Here is a 23,288-nt window from a genome sequence, read left to right as displayed (position 1 = left end):
AGTCAGACTGAGAGGAACCTCTGACTGGATGTAATATAGCCATCATCCGCTGGGATTTTGTGCTGTATTGCTACCATCTCGCTACAACACACACACTCGTACTCTCTAGCCATTATCTGGCAGCATCCGCACTCACCCAATTGTGGCACAGCTACACCGAACCTCTAGCTGAGGTGTTTCAGGCGGCGTATCTGTGTCACTGCTACGAGAACAAACTATTTGATCTGGGGCATCGATCAGCTCAAACATGAACGGCTTCAGTAGGTTGATTGGCTCCCCAACTGACTTTATTTCATCCTCTGTTATTAACTCATTCTCATACTCGGAGCTACTCTTGGTAAATTGTTGGATCCTGTGTTTTACGACGCCAGGACAGCGGAGTCAATCACCACCTTCCGGAGACACCTGAAACCCCACCTCTTTCAGGAATACCTAGGATAGGATAAAGTAATCCTTCTCACCCCCCTTAAAATATTTAGATGCACTATTGTAAAGTGGCTGTTCCACTGGATGTCTTAAGGTGAACACACCAATTTGTAAGTCGCTCTGGATAAGAGCGTCTGCTATAAATGACTTAAATGTAAATGTAAATGTTTTACATTATAGCCATTACCATATATATGATTGAATATTATCTGCTGTTGGCTTGTGTGGATGTATGTATGTGTTATGCAACATAGCTGACTTGAAACATTGTTAAAAGTATCAGGGCCATGGGACTTTCTCATGATGGAAAAATACAGAGAAGCATGAAGACAGGAACTGTTCAAATTAGTTGGGAGGGGGGCACATTCAGAGCAGGGTGTTGCGATAACAAGCAGTCTTGTTAACAAGCAATTTTGTTAGATAACAGGAGCCAGGTGCGAGATAACGGTATGGAGCATGAGAGCCTGGATGTTCTTCACAGCAACAGTTACATCTATCAACAGAAGCGCCAAGAGGCGGGGACCCGGCTGAGCTCCTGCAATAGGCTGAGCAAGTTTAAACCACGCCCAGTCTCTACTGTGATAGGCCAACAGACGGGTTGGAACTGTCTATCACAGTATAAAGAATACTGTTGTCAGTTCTCTGTTCTGCCCTGCGTGGTAATTACAGTGAGCCATATATACGAAAGTTGCATTTGCCATTTATTACTTAGCTAATATATGACTCATTGTTATATTTATCCTGATACCAGATTCGAATTTACGCAACTCTAACAAAATTCAGACATTTTTGTGAGTTCCAACATGTTCTCTCCTGCCAGTGACGCAACAATGCCAATATGGCGACTAACAGCTGGCCGGCGTTCTAAATCCTAGTTCCCCTTTAAGGATTGGTCCGAGCGTTCTGACCTCACAACCACAGGCAAGATAACTGGCTAACGTTGGCTACTGTAGCTTACTAGCTACTTCCAGACACAAATGAGAGAACAGCTCACTGACCATTTAACTCGCCCTAACAGCGCTGGTTAGGCTGTTATGTTATCCAGTGCGTTGGTTACTGCAACTGTGCTGCAGGCAACAATTTACGCTTTTTGCCAACGTTTACTGACACCGGCCAAAATCAACAGGTGTTGGGCGTTCATAAAGTAATCAGTTATTCTGCGCTCTGGCACTCAGACGAGAGTGCTCTGATATCGGAGCAGATAGCCAGGGCGAATTTACCAGCTACGTCTATCAACAGTTGTCGCAGTGACATTCTATTGAAACCGTTACTTGCATAGTGGAGTCTTTTGTTCAGACAAATAGCTAGCTATGTAAACAATGAACCATAATCCCCTCTCATGACGTTCGTGCCCTGCATGAATCTGCAGGTAGCTAACCAACCAGGTTCACTGTTAGGTAGCTGAGTCTTTCTACAATTGGAGGACATTTTCTGTCCCACCCTAGAAATGTCTAATAATCCAGGCCCAAAATGCTAAAACATGTACTTGTGTAAATGATACTTGTCATGAGACAAAATGTATATATAGTTGTAGAAAAGTGGTGCCAAAATTATTTAAAATACCAAATAGCTCTCGAGCACCCCCTAAAATGGCATTTCTCTTGTCCCACCTTCTTGATGACCAACTTGCACATCAAATATAACAGTTAAAATAAGTTTTAAATCTACTTGTTTTGGTATGATTTTGTTATATGTCTCTTGTAATTGTTACAAAATTTGTTTAATCATCAACATATTTTAAATGACATCAATTATGCACTGAAGTTGTGTTTCCCCAGTGTATTTATCTCTGTGTTTCCTGTCTCTCTGTGCCAGTTCATCTTGTATGTTCCAAGTCAACCAGCGGGTTTCCCATACTCATGCCTTTCCTTTTCTCCTTTTTTCTAGTCCTCCTGGTTTTGACCCTTGCCTGTTCTGGACTCTGTACCCACCTTCCTGACCATTCTGCCTGCCTTGACCACGAGCCTTTCTGCTACTCTATACCTCCTGAACTCTGATCTGGTTTTGACCTTTTGCCTGTCCACGACTATTCTCTTGCCTCCTCCTTTTGGATGATTAAACATTGTAAGACTCCAACCATCTGCCTCCTGTGTCTGCATCTGGGTCTCGCCCTTGTGTCATGATAATTTAGCCTGGCAGAGGACCTAAAAAAAACGGAGTCACATGACTCATGAAATATCATCAAACCATTTGCTAACACCATGGGTAGACCAAAGGTATGTCCTCTCTTTTATATTCCTCCAATCTTTTCAGCCTTGATTGAGTGTCACTCTAACCAACACAACCCTGTTACTCATTATCAGAATAAGACAAATTCATTTCAAAGTTCTGTTTTTATTTATGTAAAACTATGTTTGTCCTTGACCTTGACAGTAACGCTACATTCCACAGCTAGCATCTATTCCTGAGAAAAAGCTTACATTAGCATAGATTGCACTACAGTATTAGGGTTGAATCTCCTTCAGTTCACTCTGCAGGTGAAATAGTGAAGTGACAATATATTTGTTTCTTTTAGGCAACGTGATCTTCGGATAAGAAAAAGGAGGGCTGCCAAATAAATTCAACCGTGAGCTGCAGAAACTACAAGATCAGTTGAGGAAAGTCGAACAGCGAGCAGAAAAATACAGAAAGCGGCTCCAACAATCGAAATGGGACCACCCGTCTCCAAGATCCAAAGTCAACAAGTTGGTTCCGCAAATCTCGGGCACATCCTTAAGGAGAACCTTGTTGTTTCATACAGCAGTAGCTTAGGAAGTATGTAACAAGTACGCACATTCAAAGAGGGAGTGTGACAGACAAGTCATTGCAGGAATAGTCACCAGCAGAATCCTGAAAAAGTACAGGTTGCAGAGATTGGCAGAGGAGGTTTTTGGATTTTCAAGGAGGTGGACAAAACTGGAAATGAAAATGTCTACAGGTACCAGAGGAAGAAGCCCGAGGGTATTGCTGCCACGATGAGATCAACGGTGATATTATTCTTTTTACTTGACGATGTCAGCAGGATCACAACTGGGGGAAAAAGCAAATGGTGACAAAAAAATGCAGAAAAGATTACTGGTGGATTCAATGAAGAACCTCAATTTGAAGTTCCTGGATGAGCATACCAACCTCCGTCTATCATATTCACCGCTCTGCACACTTCGCCCCTACCCCGTCCAACATTGCCAGATCGTGACACATGCATGTGCAAACAACATGAAAATCTAGGCTTTATTGCCAAAAAGCTTCACCAGATGCACATCATCGACTCATCCGATGTGGAGAGCCTGACATATGACATCACGTGACCCCACAAGCAATGTATGTATGGGGAATGTGAGCAATGCAGCGATTAATATCTATCCCCACAAAAGCCATTACAGAGCATCTCCTACCTTCAGTAGGCCACTGTGGACAAAGAGCACAAAAATGATCCAGACAGAAGGGACCACCTGCCATATAGCAACACCTGGAGCCCATCATGAGGGAAATCCAAGAGAGATGCCCGGATGTGACAACCGTCTATTTAAAAACATGTTTTTATTTTTTTAGCAATGATCCCTGCACACAGTACAAGCCGTGTGGTAATTTGTACCTCTTTTGTACTGACACTTTTCAAGAAGGGGTTTACAAGAGGAACCTGGAACTACTTCAAACCCAGTCGTGGCAAAGGTGCCCCAGGTGGTGTGGGTGGCACATTGAAGAGGATATCCCCACAGAGTTGATATCCCCACGGCATTATCCCTGTACCAAGCTCTGAGTGAGGGACAATCAAAGGTGAAATTGTTTTACCTCCATGAGCAAACTGTGGAGGATGCAGTGAAAGAAATGCCAGCTGACCTTCCAGCCGTACCGTCCACAATGAGGCTCCACCAGGTGGTCACTCTTTCACCTGGGAAAATTCTCTACCGCGACGTCCGCTGCCTGTGTTCTGCAACAGGGAATCTGGAGTGTGATTGCCAAAAAACAAAGTGCTTCAGCTTTAATCTCACAGATGACCACACAAAAGACACCATACACAGCACACCAGAAGAAGTGCAGTGGCACAGTCCAGAGGTTGTGGGGAAATGGTGTGCCCTGGTGTACCACCACACCATCTACCCAGGGATCATCCAAGAGGTGAATAAGACCCACTGCCAGGTGAAATGTATGCAGAGAGTGAGGGTAAACCGTCCCGCAACGGTCAGAAAAAAAACTTTGGTATCCCTTTGAGGATGTGCTGGCCCTCATTCCTCCCCCAGAGAACATTACCTCACACCACATGGCCATCGCAAGTGAGGTATGGGATACTCCGGCCAGCCACTAAAATGATCTGAAGAGAACATCAGCTTTCTAAAATATTGATCAGTGCATGTCTATTTTTGATATGCTCATTTAATGTCGCCCTACTGTAATATGACTATTTATTTTTTATATTTGTCCATTTTAATATTTGATCAGATCCAGTTTGTGGTCTTGTTGACATGTTTATTTTTTATCATTCATACTCATCCTGTTGATCCTCATTTTAAAAGATATATTAAATATTATTAAACAATGTTCCTGTGGTCCTGGGTATTTATTTGTCACATTTATGTCATGATTTATGTCATGTTACTTTGTGCAACCCTGTAACTCTCATTTCAACTCTGTTACCATATCAGTTTTATTAAAATAATCTTAAATCATTTTCTAAACTCACAAGGGTTTAACCTATTGTCCTTCTAATAGTTTGAATGATTATATGCATAACATATTTGAAAATACTGAAATTAGTTTTAAAAAACGTGACTATTGAATGGTTGGGCAAGCTAGATTTCATAAGTCAAGTCTTATCTGAAATTGAATGTGACTTTCTTTACATAATTGTAAAGGATTTATTAAACAATCATTTAAAAGAAACTTTCAGGTTCCTGAGTATTTGTATCAGGTTTGCGCCAAGCATAGCACACAAAACATAATAAAAAGTGTACTTTTGATGCCTGAGCAGGAATCAAATAATTTGACAGTTTATTACCAGTTTTCTTTTTCATAACAGAAAATTATCAAATAAAGGGTTCATTTTTCAAAAGTGACTCATTTGTCCTCCAATTCTGGAATGACCCAGCTAACATTAGGTTATAACTAGCAAAGCAAATGGTTCTGCAATACGAATAATAAGATCATACCCATATCGTTAGCTAGCTAACAGTACACTTTAACTTCAAATGAAAACGACTTTGTCAAAATTAGAATTGTGTAACATCTGAAAATGTGGCTAGCTGGACTCTTACCCGTGTTCTGATATCGGAGCAGATAGCCAGAGCGAATTTACCAGCTACGTCTTTCAACAGTTGTCGCAGTGACATTCTATTGAAATGGTTACTTACATAGTGGAGGAGTATTTTGTCAATAAGACATGTAGCTAGCTAGGTACACAATAAACCATAATCCCAACTCATGACATCACTACCCTGCATGAATATGCAGGTAGCTAACCAACCAGGTTCAATGTTAGCAAGCTAACATTAGACGAACTAGCCAAGCAAATGGCTCTGAGATAGGAATAATAAGATCATATACACGTATCGTTAGCTAGCGAGACAGCCAGCTAACATTAGCTCGTATACATCATGTCACGGATGCCATGGTTTCACTTAGTTTGAAGATGTAATCTGGAGACAGGTGTTTTCTCTATCTCTTTAGCAATCATGCTCTAATTCAATTCCACTGATTTCAAAACTTGGTCCTCCAGAATGTGGAGAGCAACATGTATACAGTTCTACTACAATGCATTTAAAAAAAGCCAAAATAGACAGGATTACCTACACATTCTGACCAGCTCAAATTGACAGAAGCGTGCTATATGGCAGACCAATCCGAACTCATCTCTCGGTGTGTCCAGCCCACTCATTATCTCAGCCAATTATGCCTTAATGGAAGGTTGCTTTCTTTTTATGTGGCTAAACCAGCTAGACTTGTAATTTAACACATATATTTGTATTTACAGATGGCATACAAGTCTGTTATTAAGGCACATGAAAGTTCAAATGTTCCAGAAGGCATTTCTCCTCAAAAATGCATTTAGATTAAAATGGCTCTGCTGTGAAGTAGTGACCCGCAACATACACCTATTTTCCTGAAACAAGTCACTATTAGGAAGGTGTTCTTGTTGTTTTGTACACTCAGCGTAGATATGCAGGTATGTAAATGTGTCCACAGTGCACACGTTTCATAACATATTTTTTAGTGAAATGTGAAGACCTCAGCAAAGTGGGTTGCGCAGTAAGGGAATCATGAATTGCACAAAGAGGTAGGAATATGGAACACACTTCCTGTCACTGATTCCGCCACAACCACAGTACATGTCCATATTTTGGTTTAATGGTTTCACATCCTAATGATGAGCTAGATCTTTCTCAACCTCTGCATTTACATAGAAAAACCTGCCTTCTACAGCAAAAGTAGTAACATCTGTGGCTGTGTACATCTGTGTGTCTGTGTGCTTAAAAGCCAAAGTCGTTCCTTTTCGTTTCAGTGTGCCGTGGGTACTCTAACACTGACCATGCTGTTGCTCCTGTTGCTCCTGACATCCACTGTGAGTGCTACTCTTTGTCCACACTGCCTGTGTACTATTTTACATGACCTATATCATACATCTAATATCTTTTTTAAACCTCCACAGGTTTATGTTCATTGTAATTACAGCACACCTGAATTGTTTTTAAGGATTGATAGCATATTTCTGTTCAAGTAGATGTTTTTATTTTGGTGTGTGTGAACAATTTAACATGCTTTTCTCTGCATGCTGTGCATACACAGAGTAATGGTGATGCCCAGCGTATTCCTGGCTTGAAGAAGGATGACTCATGTTCATGTCAGGTCAACAGTAGTGTCTGGGCGTTCCCTGCCAGGAAGTTTGAGGGGGCGCTGCAGCTGGTGCAGGACTGTGGCGACAACCTGCAAAGCCTCCAGGCACAGGTAAGGCGTGTTACAGTGGGCTATGATTATGTTCTGAAATGTTTTCCTGTTCCACAAACAACATGACCCTGGATATGGGATATTTAAAAAATGATCTCTTAGGGTAATAAGAGTGTGTTTTAAGTTGATTGATAGCTGATATTCTCAACTGATTGTTTAGGTGAAGCTGTCCAACGAGAGGCTTCCTGAGATCCAGGCCACCATTAAGAATGTGACAGCTCGCCTGGAGCCGTACCAGTACCTGAACAACCAGGGTCTGTACACCGCCCTGCACCTGCGTCAGCTAGCTAAGGAACTGAGGGAGCTGGAGGAAGACATCAGTTCCATACACCAAGACAAGCCAAGTGATCAGACTCAGAAACTGACCCAAGAGGTACATACATTGTCTTTTTGGACAATCTTACATGATATCACAACAACAACCCTCTCAACCTATAGATATATAGATTAATTACAACATGCTATACAATCTGGCCAAGGTGGTTATACATGCATCTCAAATGGGGAAGAAATGAGAGCTTGCCAAGGTCTTTTTCTGCGTAGTCTAATGTGTAATATGCTAATTTTGTCACTTCACTGTGTCTCCCAGATAGGTAAGGTAAGTAAAGAGGTAGATAAGATGCATTTGTCAAACACCTTTAACATGAAGACGGTGAAGGAAAAACTCCGCTCGCTGAAGAATGGCGTGGAGTCCTGCAGGACAATCCCAGAGGAGTTCATAAGTGAGTGTTGTGTTTATGTATGTTTCTGTGAGATAGCTAAAATATGTTATGGATTTTTTGTTGTTGATTAATTGCCATCATTTGGACTTTTATTGATGTAGAAAATCAATCCTGCCCTGACTGTATGACCATCTGATTGACTCCATTGTCTCTTTTCCCAGGCAAGCAAGGTGTTTGCTCTCAACGCATCATGTCCAACATCAGTACCCCTGTGATCACAAAGATCAGCCCGTATGGCAAAAGCTATACATCTGGGTCCTGGGGTCGCCAGGCCAAGCAGGTCATGGAAGACCAGGAGGGCAGTGGGGTGTTCTACTGGGTTCAGCCCCTCGTGAACAGCCACAGACTGGGGAACATCGTTCGACGCTACCGCTCCTACGACGACTTCATGGCCTCCAAGAACCACGAGGATGTGTCCGTGGCACCGTCCTACAGCCATGCTAATGCCATCCAGGGCTCCGGCACGGTGGTGTATGGTGAGGCAGTGTTTTATAACTGCTACTACTCCCCTGAGCTGTGCCGCTATGACCTACAAACCAAGGTCACAACTCGTCTGAAGATCCCAGACATCGGTACCAACAACGAGTTTCCCTACTGCTACTACAACTGTAAAGACTGGACAGACACCGACTTTGCTGCTGATGAGACTGGCCTGTGGGTGATTTACAGCACACGGGGTAACCATGGGAACCTGATGCTGAGCCGGCTAGACAGCGAGGCGTTCAACGTGACACACACTTGGACCACGCGCCTCTTCAAGAAGTCAGTGACTAATGCCTTCATGGTGTGCGGAATACTGTATGCCACCCGTTACATTGACCGGTTCCATGAGGAGGTGTTCTATGCGTTTGACACAGCGACAGGTAAAGACGACAACACCCTGGCTCTTCCCCTGGAGAAGATTGAGAACGGTGTGGCCAGTCTGAGCTACAACCCCATTGACAGGCAGCTCTACATGTACAATGATGGTTACCTTCTGTCTTACCAAGCTATCTTTTAAAGTAGAAACAGTGTATACTGTGTGACAAATCCCACATTTTGCTGTTTTTCTGCTTGTCTTTCTAAACTTGACTTCTTCCTAAAAAATAAAACCACAGCAATGAGCCTCAATTATTTTGATTTTAATAAGAGTGGGTTTTAACTGTGTTGAGGCGCTATAAAACACAATTAACAGACTGAACTGAGCTCTAAATTACTTTATTCAGTCAATCTTTTTTCTCAATGGGGGCATTTCACTTTCCTTTCCCCAAAGCTACTAAGGTAGACATGTAACACACACACACAGATGATATGATCTCTCAGTTTAGTCTTGTTGTATCCATAATAGTGCTCTTGTGCCTTGAAAATAAATACATAGAAAATTCCATTAGTTATGAGCCCTTTTTTTCCAAAATAGAAAGTATTGTTTCTCTTGTCCTGCAAATTGTACCGGAATCTTTTTCAGCTTGATTTCATTTTCAGCCTCTCTCCTACATCTCTGCATCTAGCGACAGGTCCAAAGGACTGGGAGGTGAGCTGATGGGTTCACTGGGAGATTCCGGGTCATTCTGGTTGGGATCATCTGAAAAGCAGAACATCCTTAAAACAAATGAATACTGTTTAATGTTCACATTCAAACATAGATATAAATATAAAAACAAAGCTTCATGGAGATATCAGTAACTTGGTATGGCCAGTGCAGAGTGCTAGAAGGACTAGCAATGCAATCAGAACATGTTGGCAAAGCTAGCCACACTGACCTGAGTCGTAAATCACCTGCCTCTCTAGGAGCTGTCGTGTCTTCCTTAGTTTGTACTCCAAGAACTGCTGCTCTGTACACACAAACAACGCACAACAATGCTTCATAATCTAAATTCTGTACAGCATTGTGGATATGTCTGATCAAAACGGAGTAGGGCCTATGTCTGAGTATATTATATGAGTATATAAACGCATGTGAAACGGACCTACTCTGTGCCGTCGCTCTCTCTCCTTGTCCAGCTCATTGTTCAGGTTGTCCACATCTCTCCTCTGTAACTCCAGCTGAATGTGTTAAAAATACACATGATGTATATTTTATTGTGTACCTATTTTTATTTTGTTAATTTTCGGACTTTTTAACTCTGGCTTGTTGGGAAAGGAACCGTAAGAAAATATTTCACAGTAAAGTCTACACCTGTTGTATTCGGCGCATGTGACAAATACAATTTGATTTGATGTACAGTTATCTATCCAGGCTATATATTCCATAGGATATCCTCAAATGAGGAGTGGCTGATTAGTCTCACCTGTTCTCTAAGGGTCTTGACCTCTCTGACTAGCCTTGTCACACACACGGCCTGCTGCTGATAGGCTGCCAGGGCCTTTGTCCTCCTGACAGAGATAGAGGAGACAACAATCATAGTGTGTGATCTCACTTTCTATGTATTATGTTCCACCATGTAATAACACTGAGACATTGCTGTGCAGCCTATGTGCTACTTTATATAGTCTCTGCTCTAATAAACAATGTTAGGGGTGGTCTCTATGGCCACAGCTGGGGAGTGTCACGTTGTGTGCTTAATTAACTCACGCCATCTCCACCTCCAGCTTGAGCTCCGGCAGCATCAAGGAAAACCCAGGGTTACGGCTCTCTGACTCTAGAGGAAGAGAGGATGGTAAAGGCTGGATTTATTGATATGACCAGTATTGAGCTCCCTATGTGGTAAATGTCAGGTGGCTCACCTGTGGTGAAGGGAGGTAGATAACTCATTAGGGTGGTGTTGGTCCACTCATCCCTCACTTCTCTGATGAAAGATAGACAGAGGCAAGATGTAAACAACATGTTGAACATGCAGACTGCTGCCGGTGAGGATGTGTTTCAGTACCTGAACTTGTCGTTGAGCAGGGCGTCGTCAGTGAGGCCACAGCGTGAGAAGAAGTCCACCGCGTCTGTGTCAGCGTGAGCGAGGAATGCATCGTAGGTCCCACACACTGATTGGGTCTTCAGCAGCTGACCACCACAGAGGAATAACGAAAACAAAGCTAAGCTTTTATAATAGTACATCATCATCAAACACAGATGCTGGTAGATTTGGAACTGACAGGTACTGCAGAACCATACAGTAGTAGTTCACTGTAAAGATCTGCAAATCCTCTCATGGCAAGCAGAGGGCCCTCTAACCGCACAGAGACAGAGAGAGGATCAGAGATGCTGTATGACTGCGCAGCAGACAGAGAAGAGCGCTGCCTTGATTTGACTGACACACCCAAACTCCTGACATAATAACAGACCACTGGTTCATAGTTAAAGAAAATGTACATTCTGTATAGTTAACGCTCTGTGGTTACAGCATTTTGACCTTTCATCATGTACAACTTTTAGTTAGTAATATTATTTTTAACTGGATTTGCCAGTTACTATTTTTCAAACCAGTATAGCCCAACATTACAGAGGGAATTTCTTCTGATTTCAGGTTCTCACTAAAGCACGGTTCACATAGCTACTGGGAACCTCTACTGTATATTCCCACTGAGCTGACAAACACATGCCCCAGCCCCACCCTACCTCTATGATGTAGCGACCCACTCCACAGTTCCGATAGCGCTTCCTGGTAGCCATCAGAGATAACTGTAGCACCTTCTCTCCTGTTGACCTGGTAGGGTGAAAGAGAGGTCAGACCTTTGCGTTTCCCAGTAGTGTTGTTGTTTGCTTTCGCTCAATGTCATGTCCATATTTCCGCCAATAGCCATTACTATAGCGGTAATGCACATGATGGCCACACTACTATCATCCCCATTACCAGTGATGCTCTTATACTCCTGCATTGCATGCATTAGTGATGATCCCACCAGTTATGACGATTAGCTAGCAAGCATCTATGCCTGAGTTGATCCCTCTCCTTATGGCCATTACCATCTCTGTTAATACAGCTTGTTATGTCCATAAGTAACCACTAGGGGTAATACTTCCAAATGTGATTAATATTACAGTTCCTATTTTAAGGACCACATTCAATGGACTGGTGTGCCTCTAAAGCAGAAGATCTGAAACACTGTTGAGCTGCAGACTCTAAGCACAGTTTCTCACTCTGCCACCACCATCCACTTCACTGGACAAACTGTGAAAGTGTGGAGGCTCGGGTTGGCAGAGGGGAGAGGTGGAAGCCATTGGCAGGGAGAGGAGAGGGGAGGGTGGGGGCAGCAGTGGAAAGGGAAGCAGTACGCTGCTGCTGCTCTCTCATTGGGAGGTAATTACACACTACCTCCCTCACAGCTCAGCGCAGTGTTCAGTTCAGCCATCTTCTGGAAATAGAGGCAGGCAAGCCGAGAGGGTGTGGGAGGGATGCAGGCCACAAAGGGTGGGACCCAGACTTGACTTCCAGAAGGGGACTTATAATGACAAGGCCTCTTTCAGCTTGAAGATATACATTTTTTTTAAACTCTTTAAAAAACCTGGAAGGGATCCACCCAGTCCAAGAGGAGAGGATGGATGGAAATGGTAATGCCTGCTCGACACTGTACCCAGTCTATTCCCTATACTGACTGGGTCATTGTGTTTAAGGGCACTTCCCGGACGGCCTTGGGGCTAAAACATTCCATTTTAATATGTCCTACCAGATACATAAAAATGTGGGTTCAAATAGAATGTTGAAAACATGGTTCCACACCCTGATGTAAATGCATTTTCTTCTGTGCAAAAACAGAGACAGGTGCTCAGGAATTCCTATGCTGTTGACAGAGGACTGAAAAAGGTTAAATAACAGGAAACCGATTTTGGGAGAGAAATTTAGATGAAGACAGACAAGGAAATGATGTTCTTGTGGCAAAACCTGGGCTAGAGCTCAGCAAAAAGTATAGTAACTCTTTCAGGGTGTAACCTGTCCCAAGTTTTCACCGAAAGCTCCATCACCTCACCTAGGATCATTTTCCTGTGTTACATTTTGACTGTAATCTTTGTTCATTTTACCACAGTACCACATATCCCTGTGTACCTGATGTCTTACGCCTGCCCTCATACTGCTACTCACAATGTCTTTAACTCGTACGCTGCAGCCCCTACGATGAGTGACTCAGCTCCCACAGCTGTGGGCAGGAGTGGCTGGTCGTCTCCTGGAGTGTCTCTCTGTGCCCTCCGCTCCCGTGCCCTGGCCAGGAACTCCTCCAGCCCCGTACAGAAGGTCTCCCACACAGACCTGCAGGGATGGATCCCTGCACAGTTAGACACACAGTGATGGACTGACTGGGCCAAACAGTCCTCCTACTATAAGACGACTAGAGGTATGGCTACGTAATAAGACGCTCTTAGAAGCCAGGCCTAAAGAACGGACACAATGAAGACAACTGTCACTATGAATTACAGACTGCTACACAAGCTAATGAGGCACACCGAGGCACACAAGCTAGTAAACAAACACTACAAGGTTTTTAACTACAAATCACAAGAAGATATTTAGCCATGCCTCTGCTGTCTGATAATCAATCTGCAAAACGGTGTCGGCACACAAGTTACATATCATAATGTTTCCATGCTCGAAAAGCTCTGAGCGGTAGTGTTTCAGCTCTCTACCACATCGCCTTGTACGTTGGGGTGCTTCAGTGCTCTGTAATAGAGTAACCTCATACTGTTCGGTATAGGTTTGTTTCTTCCCCTGTGATAAAGCTGTACTGCAGGCAGGAACTGAGTAGTGGGTGTTTTTACATGGACTCTCCCTTCCAGGAAATGTAATCTCCAGAGCATCAGTGCTAATGTTAGTTGGGCCTGCTCTGCTCTGCTCTGCTCTGCTGCAGGGAAGCTAAGCTCTAGTTGGACAAGTGAGAGCACTTGGCTGACAGCAGTGTCAGCCTTGGGAGTGGATATATCCTCATAGTCCCGTAATCTCATTATCTTTAATAGAGTCGCTCTTGTTAGCCGGGTCTCGCCTTGGGTTTACTTTGCCCTCATTTGTCATTCATGTCCATTAGCATCACATCAAAATGCAGAGACACAACCTTACAGCTATCAACACACTTACGCTCACACATGCACTCTCACACGCACACCCGCATACGTGCGCACATGAACACACACACCTGGAGGATATTGACACAACAAGCGGACAACTCACAGTCCTGAGACCACGCCACAACGTATGTAATACACTCAAACACAGTCGGACACTACTCACTGGGCACAGAAGTCAGTCCAACGTTTAGTTTTGATTTACATTGGATTGATTTGAAATCAAATCAAATCAAACGAGCCGACTGTAGACTTTACCGTGAAATGCTGACTTACAAGACCTTAAGCATTATTTGGACAGTATGTACTGCAGGAAGTAGTATATTGCTATCATAATGGTGAGGGGGGGAAGCAATTAACAAAGGAAGACAGACAGACCACTATAACCCTTAAAAGTGTAGTTCTTTCCTTTAGAGAAATTGCAAAGAAAGCCAAGGTGTCAGTGAGTACAGTTTCCTACACCATCAAAAGGCACTTGGAGACTCTGACGGGACCCAAAGCCACAACAGAATCGGGCGTCTCTGAGAGTCAACAGCTTGCGTGACAGGTGGCTCACAGGACAACCGCTTCAAACACAGCTTGACACTGGTCAACGTAAGCAAGTCTGTTCCAACTGTGAAGAGAAGACTTCGAGCTGTAGGTTTGAGCAGTCGAGTGGCAGTAAGAAAGCCATTGCTAAGATGATAAAATAAGAAAGAGGCTTGCCTGGGCCATGAAGCACTGCCAGCAGACAACTGAAGACCTAAAGGAGGTCTTCTGGACTGATAAATCAAAATGTGAACTCTTCGGTTCATCGTGCAGGGTTTTTGTACGCCGTCAAGTAGGCGGAAGGATGGTTCCTCAGTGTGTGACAGCAACTGTCAAACATGGAGGAGGCAGCGTGATGGTCTGGTGCACTTTTGCTGGATCCAGAGTTGGCGACTTGAACAGAGTGAGTGGCACCCTGAACCAAAACGGCTATCACAGCCTTTTGCAGAGGTTCATCGTACAGCAAGATAATGACCCAAAACATACCTTCAGGCTATGTCAGAACTACTTTAGAAGAAAAGAACAAGAAAGTAGGCTTCAAATCGTGTGAATGGCCAGCACAGTCTCCAGCCTTAAACCCCATGGAGCTGGTTTGAGATGAACTGGACAGAAAGGGTGAACGCAAAGCAACCTACAAGTGCAACACATTTGTGGGAACTTCTGCAACAGTGTGTTTGGCTGCAAAAGGTTATGATAACCAACAGTGCCGTTCAAGAAGAAGAAAATATTTACCAAGTAGGCTAAAATAAAAATAAATAGTAAGAAGTAACACAATAAGAATAACGAGGCTATATACAGGGGGCATCAGTACCGAGTCAGTGTGCGGGGGTACAAGCTAGTTGAGGTAATCTGTACATGTAGGTGGGTGCGAAGCGACCATGAATAGATAACAAACAAACAGCAAGTAGCAGTGTGCAAGAGGGTGGGGGGGTGGGGGGGGGGGGGGTTAATGTAAATTGTCCGGTGGCGATATTTATGAATTGTTCAGCAGTCTAATGGCTTGGGGGTAGAAGCTGTTAAGGAGCCTTTTGGTCCTAGACTTGGCACTCCGGTATGCTTGCCGTGAGGTAGCAGAGAAAACAGTCTATAACTTGGCTGACTGGAGTCTCTGACTATTTTCTGGGCTTTCCTCTGACACCGCCTAGTATATAGGTCCTGGATGGCAGGAAGCTTGTCAACTAACGGGAATTCAAAGTCAAATCAACAACAACAGAAACACAATCCCATTGGATTTAGGGTCAAAGTTGGATCTGCCCTGTTATTCCAGAGCAGGGATTCTGGTAGCCCCTCTTCTGTTCGTGTCTTTCAGCCCATCCTATTTAAGCACCAAACAATCCTATCAGCTTTATGGCTCCCCTGAGGATCTACCTTTATATTCATCTTCAACCCAGTATTCAGACCAATAAATATAAATTCCATGGCACTCACTACGGCAATGCATTTGGAAATTACTTCAATGTGCGTAAATCCCTTATTTCATTCATTTGTTTGTTTGTTCATTCATTCGTTTGTCTTAAATGCTTGAATTGTTTAGGGATTAGTGAGACTGATGTTGGCATTCTAAGTCAGTGCTATATAGATCCATCATGTATTAGTGTGAGCTCATGGATCAACACACCTGCCAATACCAAGAAGAGCTTTTTGAAATCAGGAGTGTTACAGTACTATGAGCCAATGTAACAGTGGGTCAGAGGCAGTCAAATGTGATGCATGAGTTACTGTAGTACTGTACCTGGGCTCTGTGCCCTCCTCGCCATCTTCATGCTCATCAGAGCTGTCATCTGAACTGTCTTCTGATTCGCTGAACACTTGGAGGTATCGTCCCTCTGATTCTCTATCCCCATTTACCACTGCAGGTACAGGGGACCTCACCGGTTCCCGTCGAGGAATGGGCAGTGGTCTGCTTCTGTACTCTTCTAAAACATCTGGAGAGAGAAAGGAACAGGGGAAAGCGATAAAGGAGCAGTGGGGAAAGAGAGAGGGGAGCAGAGGGGGAGAAAGAGAGAGAAGAGCAGGGGGAAAGCGAGAGAGGAGCAGGGGGAAAGAAAGAGAGGTGAGGGGGTGAGAGGAGGAAAGAGAGAGAAGGGCAGGGAGAAAGAAAGAGAGAGAGGAACAGGGGGAAAGAGAGAGAGGAGGGGGAAGGTGAGAGAGGAGCAGGGGGAAAGAGAGAGAGAGGAGCAGGGGAAAAGAGAGAGAGGATTAGGGAGGATAGAGTAGCAGGGGAAAGAGAGTGAGGAGCAGGGGGAAAGAGAGAGAGGATTAAGGAGGATAGAGTAGCAGGGGGAAAGAGAGTGAGGAGCAGGGGGAAAGAGAGAGAGGATTAAGGAGGATAGAGTAGCAGGGGAAAGAGAGTGAGGAGCAGGGGGAAAGAGAGAGAGGATTAAGGAGGATAGAGTAGCAGGGGAAAGAGAGTGAGGAACAGGGAGAAAGAGAGAGAGGAGGGGGAAGGTGAGAGAGGAGCAGGGGGAAAGAGAGAGAGAGGAGCAGGGGAAAAGAGAGAGAGGATTAGGGAGGATAGAGTAGCAGGGGAAAGAGAGTGAGGAGCAGGGGAAAAGAGAGAGAGGATTAGGGAGGATAGAGTAGCAGGGGGAAAGAGAGTGAGGAGCAGGGGAAAAAGAGAGAGAGGATTAAGGAGGATAGAGTAGCAGGGGAAAGAGAGTGAGGAGCAGAGGGGAAAGAGAGAGAGGAGCAGAGGGGGAGAAAGAGAGAGAAGAGCAGGGGGAAAGCGAGAGTGGAGCAGGGGGTAAAGAGAGAGGAGCAGGGGGAAAGAGAGAGAGGAGTAGGGGAAAGAGAGAGATGAGCATGGGGTAAAGAGAGAGATGAGCAGGGGGAAAGAGAGAGAGGAGCGGGGGAAAGAGAGAGGAGCAGGGGGAAAGAGAGAGAGGAGCAGGGGGAAAGAGAGAGGATTAAGGAGGATAGAGTAGCAGGGGGAAAGAGAGAGAGGAGCAGGGGGAAAGAGAGAGAGGAGCAGGGGGAAAGCGAGAGAGAGGAGCAGTGGGGAAAGAGAGAGAGGAGCAGAGGGGAGAAAGAGAGAGAAGAGCAGGGGAAAGCGAGAGTGGAGCAGGGGGTAAAGAGAGAGGAGCAGGGGGAAAGAGAGAGAGGAGTAGGGGGAAAGAGAGAGATGAGCATGGGGTAAAGAGAGAGATGAGCAGGGGGAAAGAGAGAGAGGAGCGGGGGAAAGAGAGAGGAGCAGGGGGAAAGAGAGAGAGGAGCAGGGGGAAAGAGAGAGAGGATTAAGGAGGATAGAGTAGCAGGGGAAAGAGAGAGAGGAGCAGGGGAAAGAGAGAGAGGAGCAGGGGGAAAGAGAGAGAGGAGCAGGGGAAAAGAAAGAGCAGGGGGAAAGAGAGGAGCAGGGGGAAAGAGAGAGAGGAGCGGGTGGAAAGAGAGAAAGGAGCAGGGGAAGAGAGAGAGGAGCAGGGGTGGAGAGAGAGAGTTGCTGAGACAAAGATGGAGCAGGACATTACAGAACATGTTTGATGTCTGATGTCTATCTCCAAAAAGGCCCACTCTAACTGTGTGAATAATAACCATACTTTAGAAAGTGAAGTATACCTGAGGGTTGCCTGAGCAGGATAATAGTGTGCGTTCCATGGCTGTGTACCGTGTCATGGACATCTCGAGGGCCAACATCAGGGAGAGACACATCAAACAGAGCAACCACTGAACTCAGGATATCCTTATTTTCTACCTGTGGAAAACACACACACTCATAAACACACACACACAACCCTTCCATATCCTACTCTTCCAAGACACTGGGATTTAGCAGGATTTGAAAGTGTAATCAATTAATAATTAGAGTTATGGGACAATTAAAGGCCTGCGGCAGGAGGAATAGTATTGATGATAATATGACCTATATGCATAAAATACGCATCTGTACAGACAGGCTCGTGGGAGGCAGAGAGCCAGGAAATGGGAGGCAGAGAGCCAGGAAATGGGAGGCAGAGAAGTCGAAGGGGTGGAAAGAATATCATAATGAAAGTATGAACGAGAGGAAATGAGATGGGTGACGAGAAAGAGATAATGGGAGAAGGTGTGTGTTTTGTGTGTGTGTACAGTTGTAAGATCTTAATTTGAACACTCTTGTTGCTCAGAATTAAATGCAGACGAGATTCATGATTCCCATAAATGTACTGATGACCTGAACTAACACTTGGTTATATTATCAGTATTGCACTTTTCATATATCCTCATTTTGTCCAGCTAATAGCCTAACCACCAGTCAGTCAAGCAACATTATGGACTAAGCGTTCAAATCCTGTTGCTGCAGGATTATTTTGCTCTGACAATACTGGTCAAATTAAGATCCAACACCTGTATGTGTGCACTTGCTATTTTTCTCTCCCTTTCTCTCTCTCTCTCTCTCTACCCTCCCTCTCTCTCTCCTATTCTACTGTAGCTATTGCAATAATTTGTTTAGTCATCTACAGTGGTTTCGCAACAAATGAACTTCACAACCGAAGCTAGGTTCAGTGTGTGTCTATGAATAGGATGAGGGTAAACCGAAAGCAGCAACACATGCACACAACCCACACAAATGCGCATGAGAATACAGACTTGGCTGCACTACTATACAGTATCTTCTAATGATCAAACATAAGGGCATTTGTTCTATATGTTGCATCTTGGCTACACAGCAACACTCCCTAAACCCCTTTGGCAGAGCCAGGCATTACTGTCGTTTATTTTTAGTGGTTCCAGAAGAGTGGATGCATTTGGACTGCACTCTATAATTAATCTGATTGCCTGTGAGAGGAATTCATCATAGAGTCGGTGGGTATGAGGACACTTGTGCTGTTTCCAGCGGAAAAGGGGTGCTACGGTAAGGGAGGGGATGGACAGATGCACACAAGTTATTCAATGTGAGCGAGGTAGTATGTCTAGATAAGAAGGCAAACGGATGCAGGGGGGGGGGGGGGGGGGGCAGGAGTTGCGAGTACCTGTGGAACGAGCTCATTGGCATCACTGATTCCCAGCAGCTCGTAGAAGTGAACTTTGATGGGCTGTGCAGTAAAGTCACCTCTGCTGCCATCTATTTTGGGCTTGAATTTCACTGTGTGGAGACGGACCACACAACCATCCATATTCACAAGCGCTTTATTTACCCTGCAGTAATGACAACAACAACACAAATACTTGTCATGTTATCATTCAAGTCGAAGCTAACAGCTAATTAGCTAACTAGTGTCTGATACGAGCTATGCCACTTACTTGCCTGCTGCTGGTAGCCTACAAAAACTCCAACGTTTTGTTATGGTAACTATGGAAACACTGTGGCCGACTGTGCATTCTGGGAATTGAAGTCTAAGAAATGTTACAGCGCAGAAGAAGCGAACTAGAACCTCACTGAGAAGTGACCAGTGGTTTCAGGAGTGTGTGAGTGGGCCATGCAATCTCACGTTTGCATTTCTACTTAATTCAAATAGTGCATTTAATGGAGTTAAAACCAACCCAACTGCCCGAACGAGCACCAGAGTGGTCGTCATGAGAGGCTTCAGGGATTGTCTCTGCCTTTCGATTGGCGGTGGTCGTTATGAAAAGGGAGTGGCATCGTAGCCGGTGAGCTATGACGTCAATGGAGCTGTTCAAAGTGTGGTGGTGCTGGAAGGAATCTCACGCAGTTCATCAGCACAGGCTCCGCGGCCATAAAGTGGACTGGATTTGAGAGCATCAAAAGGCTATTATCACGGTTCAGAGGGGGAGAATACCGAAGAGAAATAGTGCTCCACCTGTTTGAATAAATCAGCGAGATCTGAAAGAAGTGAGTAGCTATTCTGAGTCGCATGATTTGCGAGGGAAAAGGGTTGGGTTCATGAAGAAATGTGGCTTTTAGAACATCTTGAGCACGTTGCGATAGTATGCATTTTTCTTTGCCCTTGTGAATTTTCAACCATACACAAACGGTCCTGATTGGTTACTTCGGGTTACCTCTTGCCTATAATAGCTTTATTGGTGCGTTTTTGTCTTTGTAATCCTCTCCTTTCACCTCAATGACTATTGCATACACAATGGGATGATTTGACTGGTATTTGCATAAGTCCCAAGGATCGAATGTTCAAGGCACATCGAGTGTGTGTTTGTGTGTAAAAGACGAGGGAGAGCGAGAAAGGGAGACGTTGTACGTTTCACATAGACTAGTCTAGTAAATCAAACCCATGGAATTAAAAAAAACATTATGCCCCCACATTTCATGCAGCCTACTCCTCGTAATTAATTGTCTCTCTACATATTATATTCTTCTTCAACGGGCGGCTAGGTGAAGTTACTTGGACATGGTGGCTAGGAGAAGTCACTTGGACATAGTTTGAAAAATATACCCTTTTATGAGAAGTCGTAATAACAGTTTGCATGAAATCAGTAGGCCTAGATATCAACACTGTCTGGACAGAATTGTAGCCTACACTCTTTCCAAAAGGGTTCTTTGCGGAGATAGGGTTCTACCAAGAAGCGTTTTTATCTGAAGAGCCCTTTTTGGAAGCCGTGGGTTCTTTGAAAGGCAAAGGGTTCTATCGAGAACCTTTTTCATCTCAATATCCGTTTTTAGAAGAAAGGGTTATTTTATGATTATTTTGAAGGAAATAAGGATTCTTTGGAAAGTAAGAAAGGTTCTACATATATTGAACACTTTGAATATGAATACTTTTTATTTTTATTTTACCTCAGTGTTTAAACATCAGGAGTTTGAGTAATCTTAAAATGATAGGTGTGAGCATGTTTTAAACTGTACCAATAAAGGAATATTTGTAGGCTAAATTTATCTGGTATTCTCTTATTCATTTTATATATACTGTACTGACATAGTTGATATCTTTGCCATGGTTTCTATCTTTAAAATGAGTATTTTCTGTGATTTTATTGAGCATTGTAGGATAATAGAAGGGAGTATGTGTGGTACACAGTAAATTGGCCAGTTTGACTGACCTCATGTTGATTATTCAGTGTAACATTTCTAGTGTTGATTCAGGAGTTAAGTTACCTTAACACTCAGTGGTATGACATAACCTACAACCAGAGTTGAGTGTAGAGTAAAAGACTCAAAACCACACCCATCATTATGATATTTCCCAGCATGGTCTATTGCAGGTTGATTTTCAGAATTGTTTGTTTCAATATTTGTGTTTTTGCATGTAGATTGATTAGTTCATTAATCTTATGCTATAGACAGATAAATAATATACATTTTTCTAAATGAAACCAAACTGTTAGTTGTTGGACTTATTGCACCCATTACTGAGATTGATGTTCCAGTTTAGATAATTTACGTACTCTCATTAATTAATCTTCAGTACCCTGACATGTGTTTTGTATGCATGTTGTGGGTGATTAAAAGTACCAATTGTTGGATATCCTCACTCTGGCTGGATTCCAATAGGAATTACACATCACTTTGCAAGCCAGTATAATGTGACGTGAAGACCTGATGTGGTCTGTAAACCAGGAGTTTCAGAGCACTGTTTTAATGTATAACTAAGCCCTCAACAAAAGGCCTACTGATATATGTAATGTATTGTAATAAATCGTTTTTTTAAAGGCTATTACGACTGGTGGAACCGTTCATAGAGGGTTCTAGGAATAACTTTTAGATGATAAAAGGGTTCATGGTGGAGCCATTTATAGAGGATTTTATAAGAAGAACCCGTCATAGAGGGTTCTAGGTAGAACAATTTACAGAAGGTTCTATGAATTACCCTTCATAGAGGGTTCTAGGTAGAACCCTCTGGAAAGGGTCCTCCCTAGAACCAAAAATGATTCCCCTAGGAAACAAGCTGAAGAACCCTATATGGTTATACTATGCACCTTTTTTTCTAAGAGTGTATTGAAATAGGCTAGTGTTATTGACTGAACATGACTATTGATTTAGCCCCCATGTTGCTGTAGATTCAGTGGAAACTAAATCTTTGATTTCGGAAGGTGATGATATTCCAATGATAGTTGTGGCACAGCCGGTGTGCACAGGCTGCTCTCTCAGTCGGTGTCCATCTCTGATCCGCTTTTTGGCTGACGTGGTGAGAAAGAGTCAGGTGCTATAAAACTCCTCCCTTCTCATGGATAGACGCTGAAAGCTGAGGTGACAAGGGAGGGAGCATGAGGATGCTGGTAGCTGATAGGCCTAAGTGTGTCCCATTAATTAAAACACAACCTGCAACTCGTGGCCAAGTGTGATAGGCTATCTTCAAAATGTGGGTAAAGAAAATATAGGCATTCAATCTTCAAAGTAGCCTATAATTGGATAGAATTGAGTGGGTCTACTTTCACTTCATCACAGACCTGCCCGGTGTATGTCTGGCTTGCCTATCAAACACCCATCTAACCACTGTTCAATAATGAACCAGGTGGTCGGGCCAGATGGGGGTTGATGGGCCTTGCACAGGTGATACAGGATACTTCAGGATTCGGTTTCTTTTATGTGTAACCTACATTACAGTCTCATGAGTAAGTGACAGCCAAATGTAAATAAGAGGCCAGTGGTGACAGAAAAACATTCATGTTCAGTGTCACTGTCATTATAGTCTTCAATACATAAGCCTGTGTTTTTGTCCATGCAGTTCCAGCTGGAGTAGGGCCCATAAAGGAAAGATCCAGCCAAACAATACATTTTGGTCTTTTTTTTCATTAGTGTTAGCAATCAAGTTTTCAAGATATAGGACTTATAAGAAAATTGTCACCTCCTACGTCATCATGTATCATGTATCAACAGTGGACAAATGGGCTCCTTTAAGTGTTATCAAGTG

General features: G+C 43.7%; 3 protein-coding genes across 4 annotated transcripts in view; 2 read left to right on the top strand and 1 right to left on the bottom strand.

Annotated features, from left to right (window-relative positions):
• The first annotated feature begins 6,824 nt into the window (after positions 1 to 6,824).
• Positions 6,825 to 9,430, top strand: LOC115134369 (olfactomedin-like). Its single transcript, XM_029668253.2, has 5 exons — positions 6,825 to 6,961; positions 7,186 to 7,344; positions 7,505 to 7,717; positions 7,934 to 8,066; positions 8,228 to 9,430. The coding sequence occupies exons 1-5, from the start codon at positions 6,929 to 6,931 to the stop codon at positions 9,064 to 9,066; spliced, it is 1,377 nt and encodes a 458-aa protein (XP_029524113.1). The 5' UTR covers positions 6,825 to 6,928; the 3' UTR covers positions 9,067 to 9,430.
• A 29-nt stretch (positions 9,431 to 9,459) lies between these two features.
• Positions 9,460 to 19,807, bottom strand: si:dkeyp-50b9.1 (uncharacterized). 2 transcript variants are annotated; one of them, XM_029668255.2, is made up of 13 exons: positions 19,768 to 19,807; positions 19,497 to 19,662; positions 18,106 to 18,241; positions 16,286 to 16,478; positions 13,055 to 13,219; positions 11,593 to 11,680; positions 10,913 to 11,037; positions 10,770 to 10,831; positions 10,618 to 10,684; positions 10,334 to 10,418; positions 10,013 to 10,088; positions 9,806 to 9,877; positions 9,460 to 9,627 (listed from the first exon to the last, which is right to left on the bottom strand). In XM_029668255.2, the coding sequence occupies exons 2-13, from the start codon at positions 19,638 to 19,640 to the stop codon at positions 9,536 to 9,538; spliced, it is 1,305 nt and encodes a 434-aa protein (XP_029524115.1). In that variant the 5' UTR covers positions 19,641 to 19,662; positions 19,768 to 19,807; the 3' UTR covers positions 9,460 to 9,535. The 2 variants fall into 2 exon arrangements, with proteins under 2 accessions (XP_029524115.1, XP_029524116.1); XM_029668256.2 differs by lacking the exon at positions 19,768 to 19,807 and having other exon boundaries at positions 19,497 to 19,748.
• A 136-nt stretch (positions 19,808 to 19,943) lies between these two features.
• The window catches only part of LOC115134367 (sphingomyelin phosphodiesterase 3-like), a 35,566-nt gene continuing 32,221 nt past the window's right edge, over positions 19,944 to 23,288 (top strand). The window contains exon 1 of the mRNA XM_029668250.2: positions 19,944 to 20,317. The gene's annotated coding sequence lies outside the window, so the exon portion shown is untranslated. The remainder of the gene's footprint in view (positions 20,318 to 23,288) is intronic.

The sequence above is a fragment of the Oncorhynchus nerka genome, linkage group LG9a (genome assembly GCF_034236695.1).
Source record: "Oncorhynchus nerka isolate Pitt River linkage group LG9a, Oner_Uvic_2.0, whole genome shotgun sequence".
In the NCBI taxonomy this organism is placed as follows: domain Eukaryota; kingdom Metazoa; phylum Chordata; class Actinopteri; order Salmoniformes; family Salmonidae; genus Oncorhynchus; species Oncorhynchus nerka.
This window is presented reverse-complemented; position numbering and strand designations above follow the sequence as displayed.

Coding starts and splice junctions, on each gene's coding strand:
- LOC115134369 (XM_029668253.2), top strand. CDS start 6,929: ATGCTGTTGCTCCTGTTGCTCCTGACATCCACT. Junction 7,718..7,933: donor CTCAGAAACTGACCCAAGAG/GTACATACATTG, acceptor TGTGTCTCCCAG/ATAGGTAAGGTAAGTAAAGA. Junction 8,067..8,227: donor AATCCCAGAGGAGTTCATAA/GTGAGTGTTGTG, acceptor CTCTTTTCCCAG/GCAAGCAAGGTGTTTGCTCT.
- si:dkeyp-50b9.1 (XM_029668255.2), bottom strand. CDS start 19,640: ATGGATGGTTGTGTGGTCCGTCTCCACACAGTGAAATTCAAGCCCAAA. Junction 16,479..18,105: donor CCTGCTCAGGCAACCCTCAG/GTATACTTCACT, acceptor TTCTCTCTCCAG/ATGTTTTAGAAGAGTACAGA. Junction 9,628..9,805: donor GCAGGTGATTTACGACTCAG/GTCAGTGTGGCT, acceptor TCTGCTTTTCAG/ATGATCCCAACCAGAATGAC.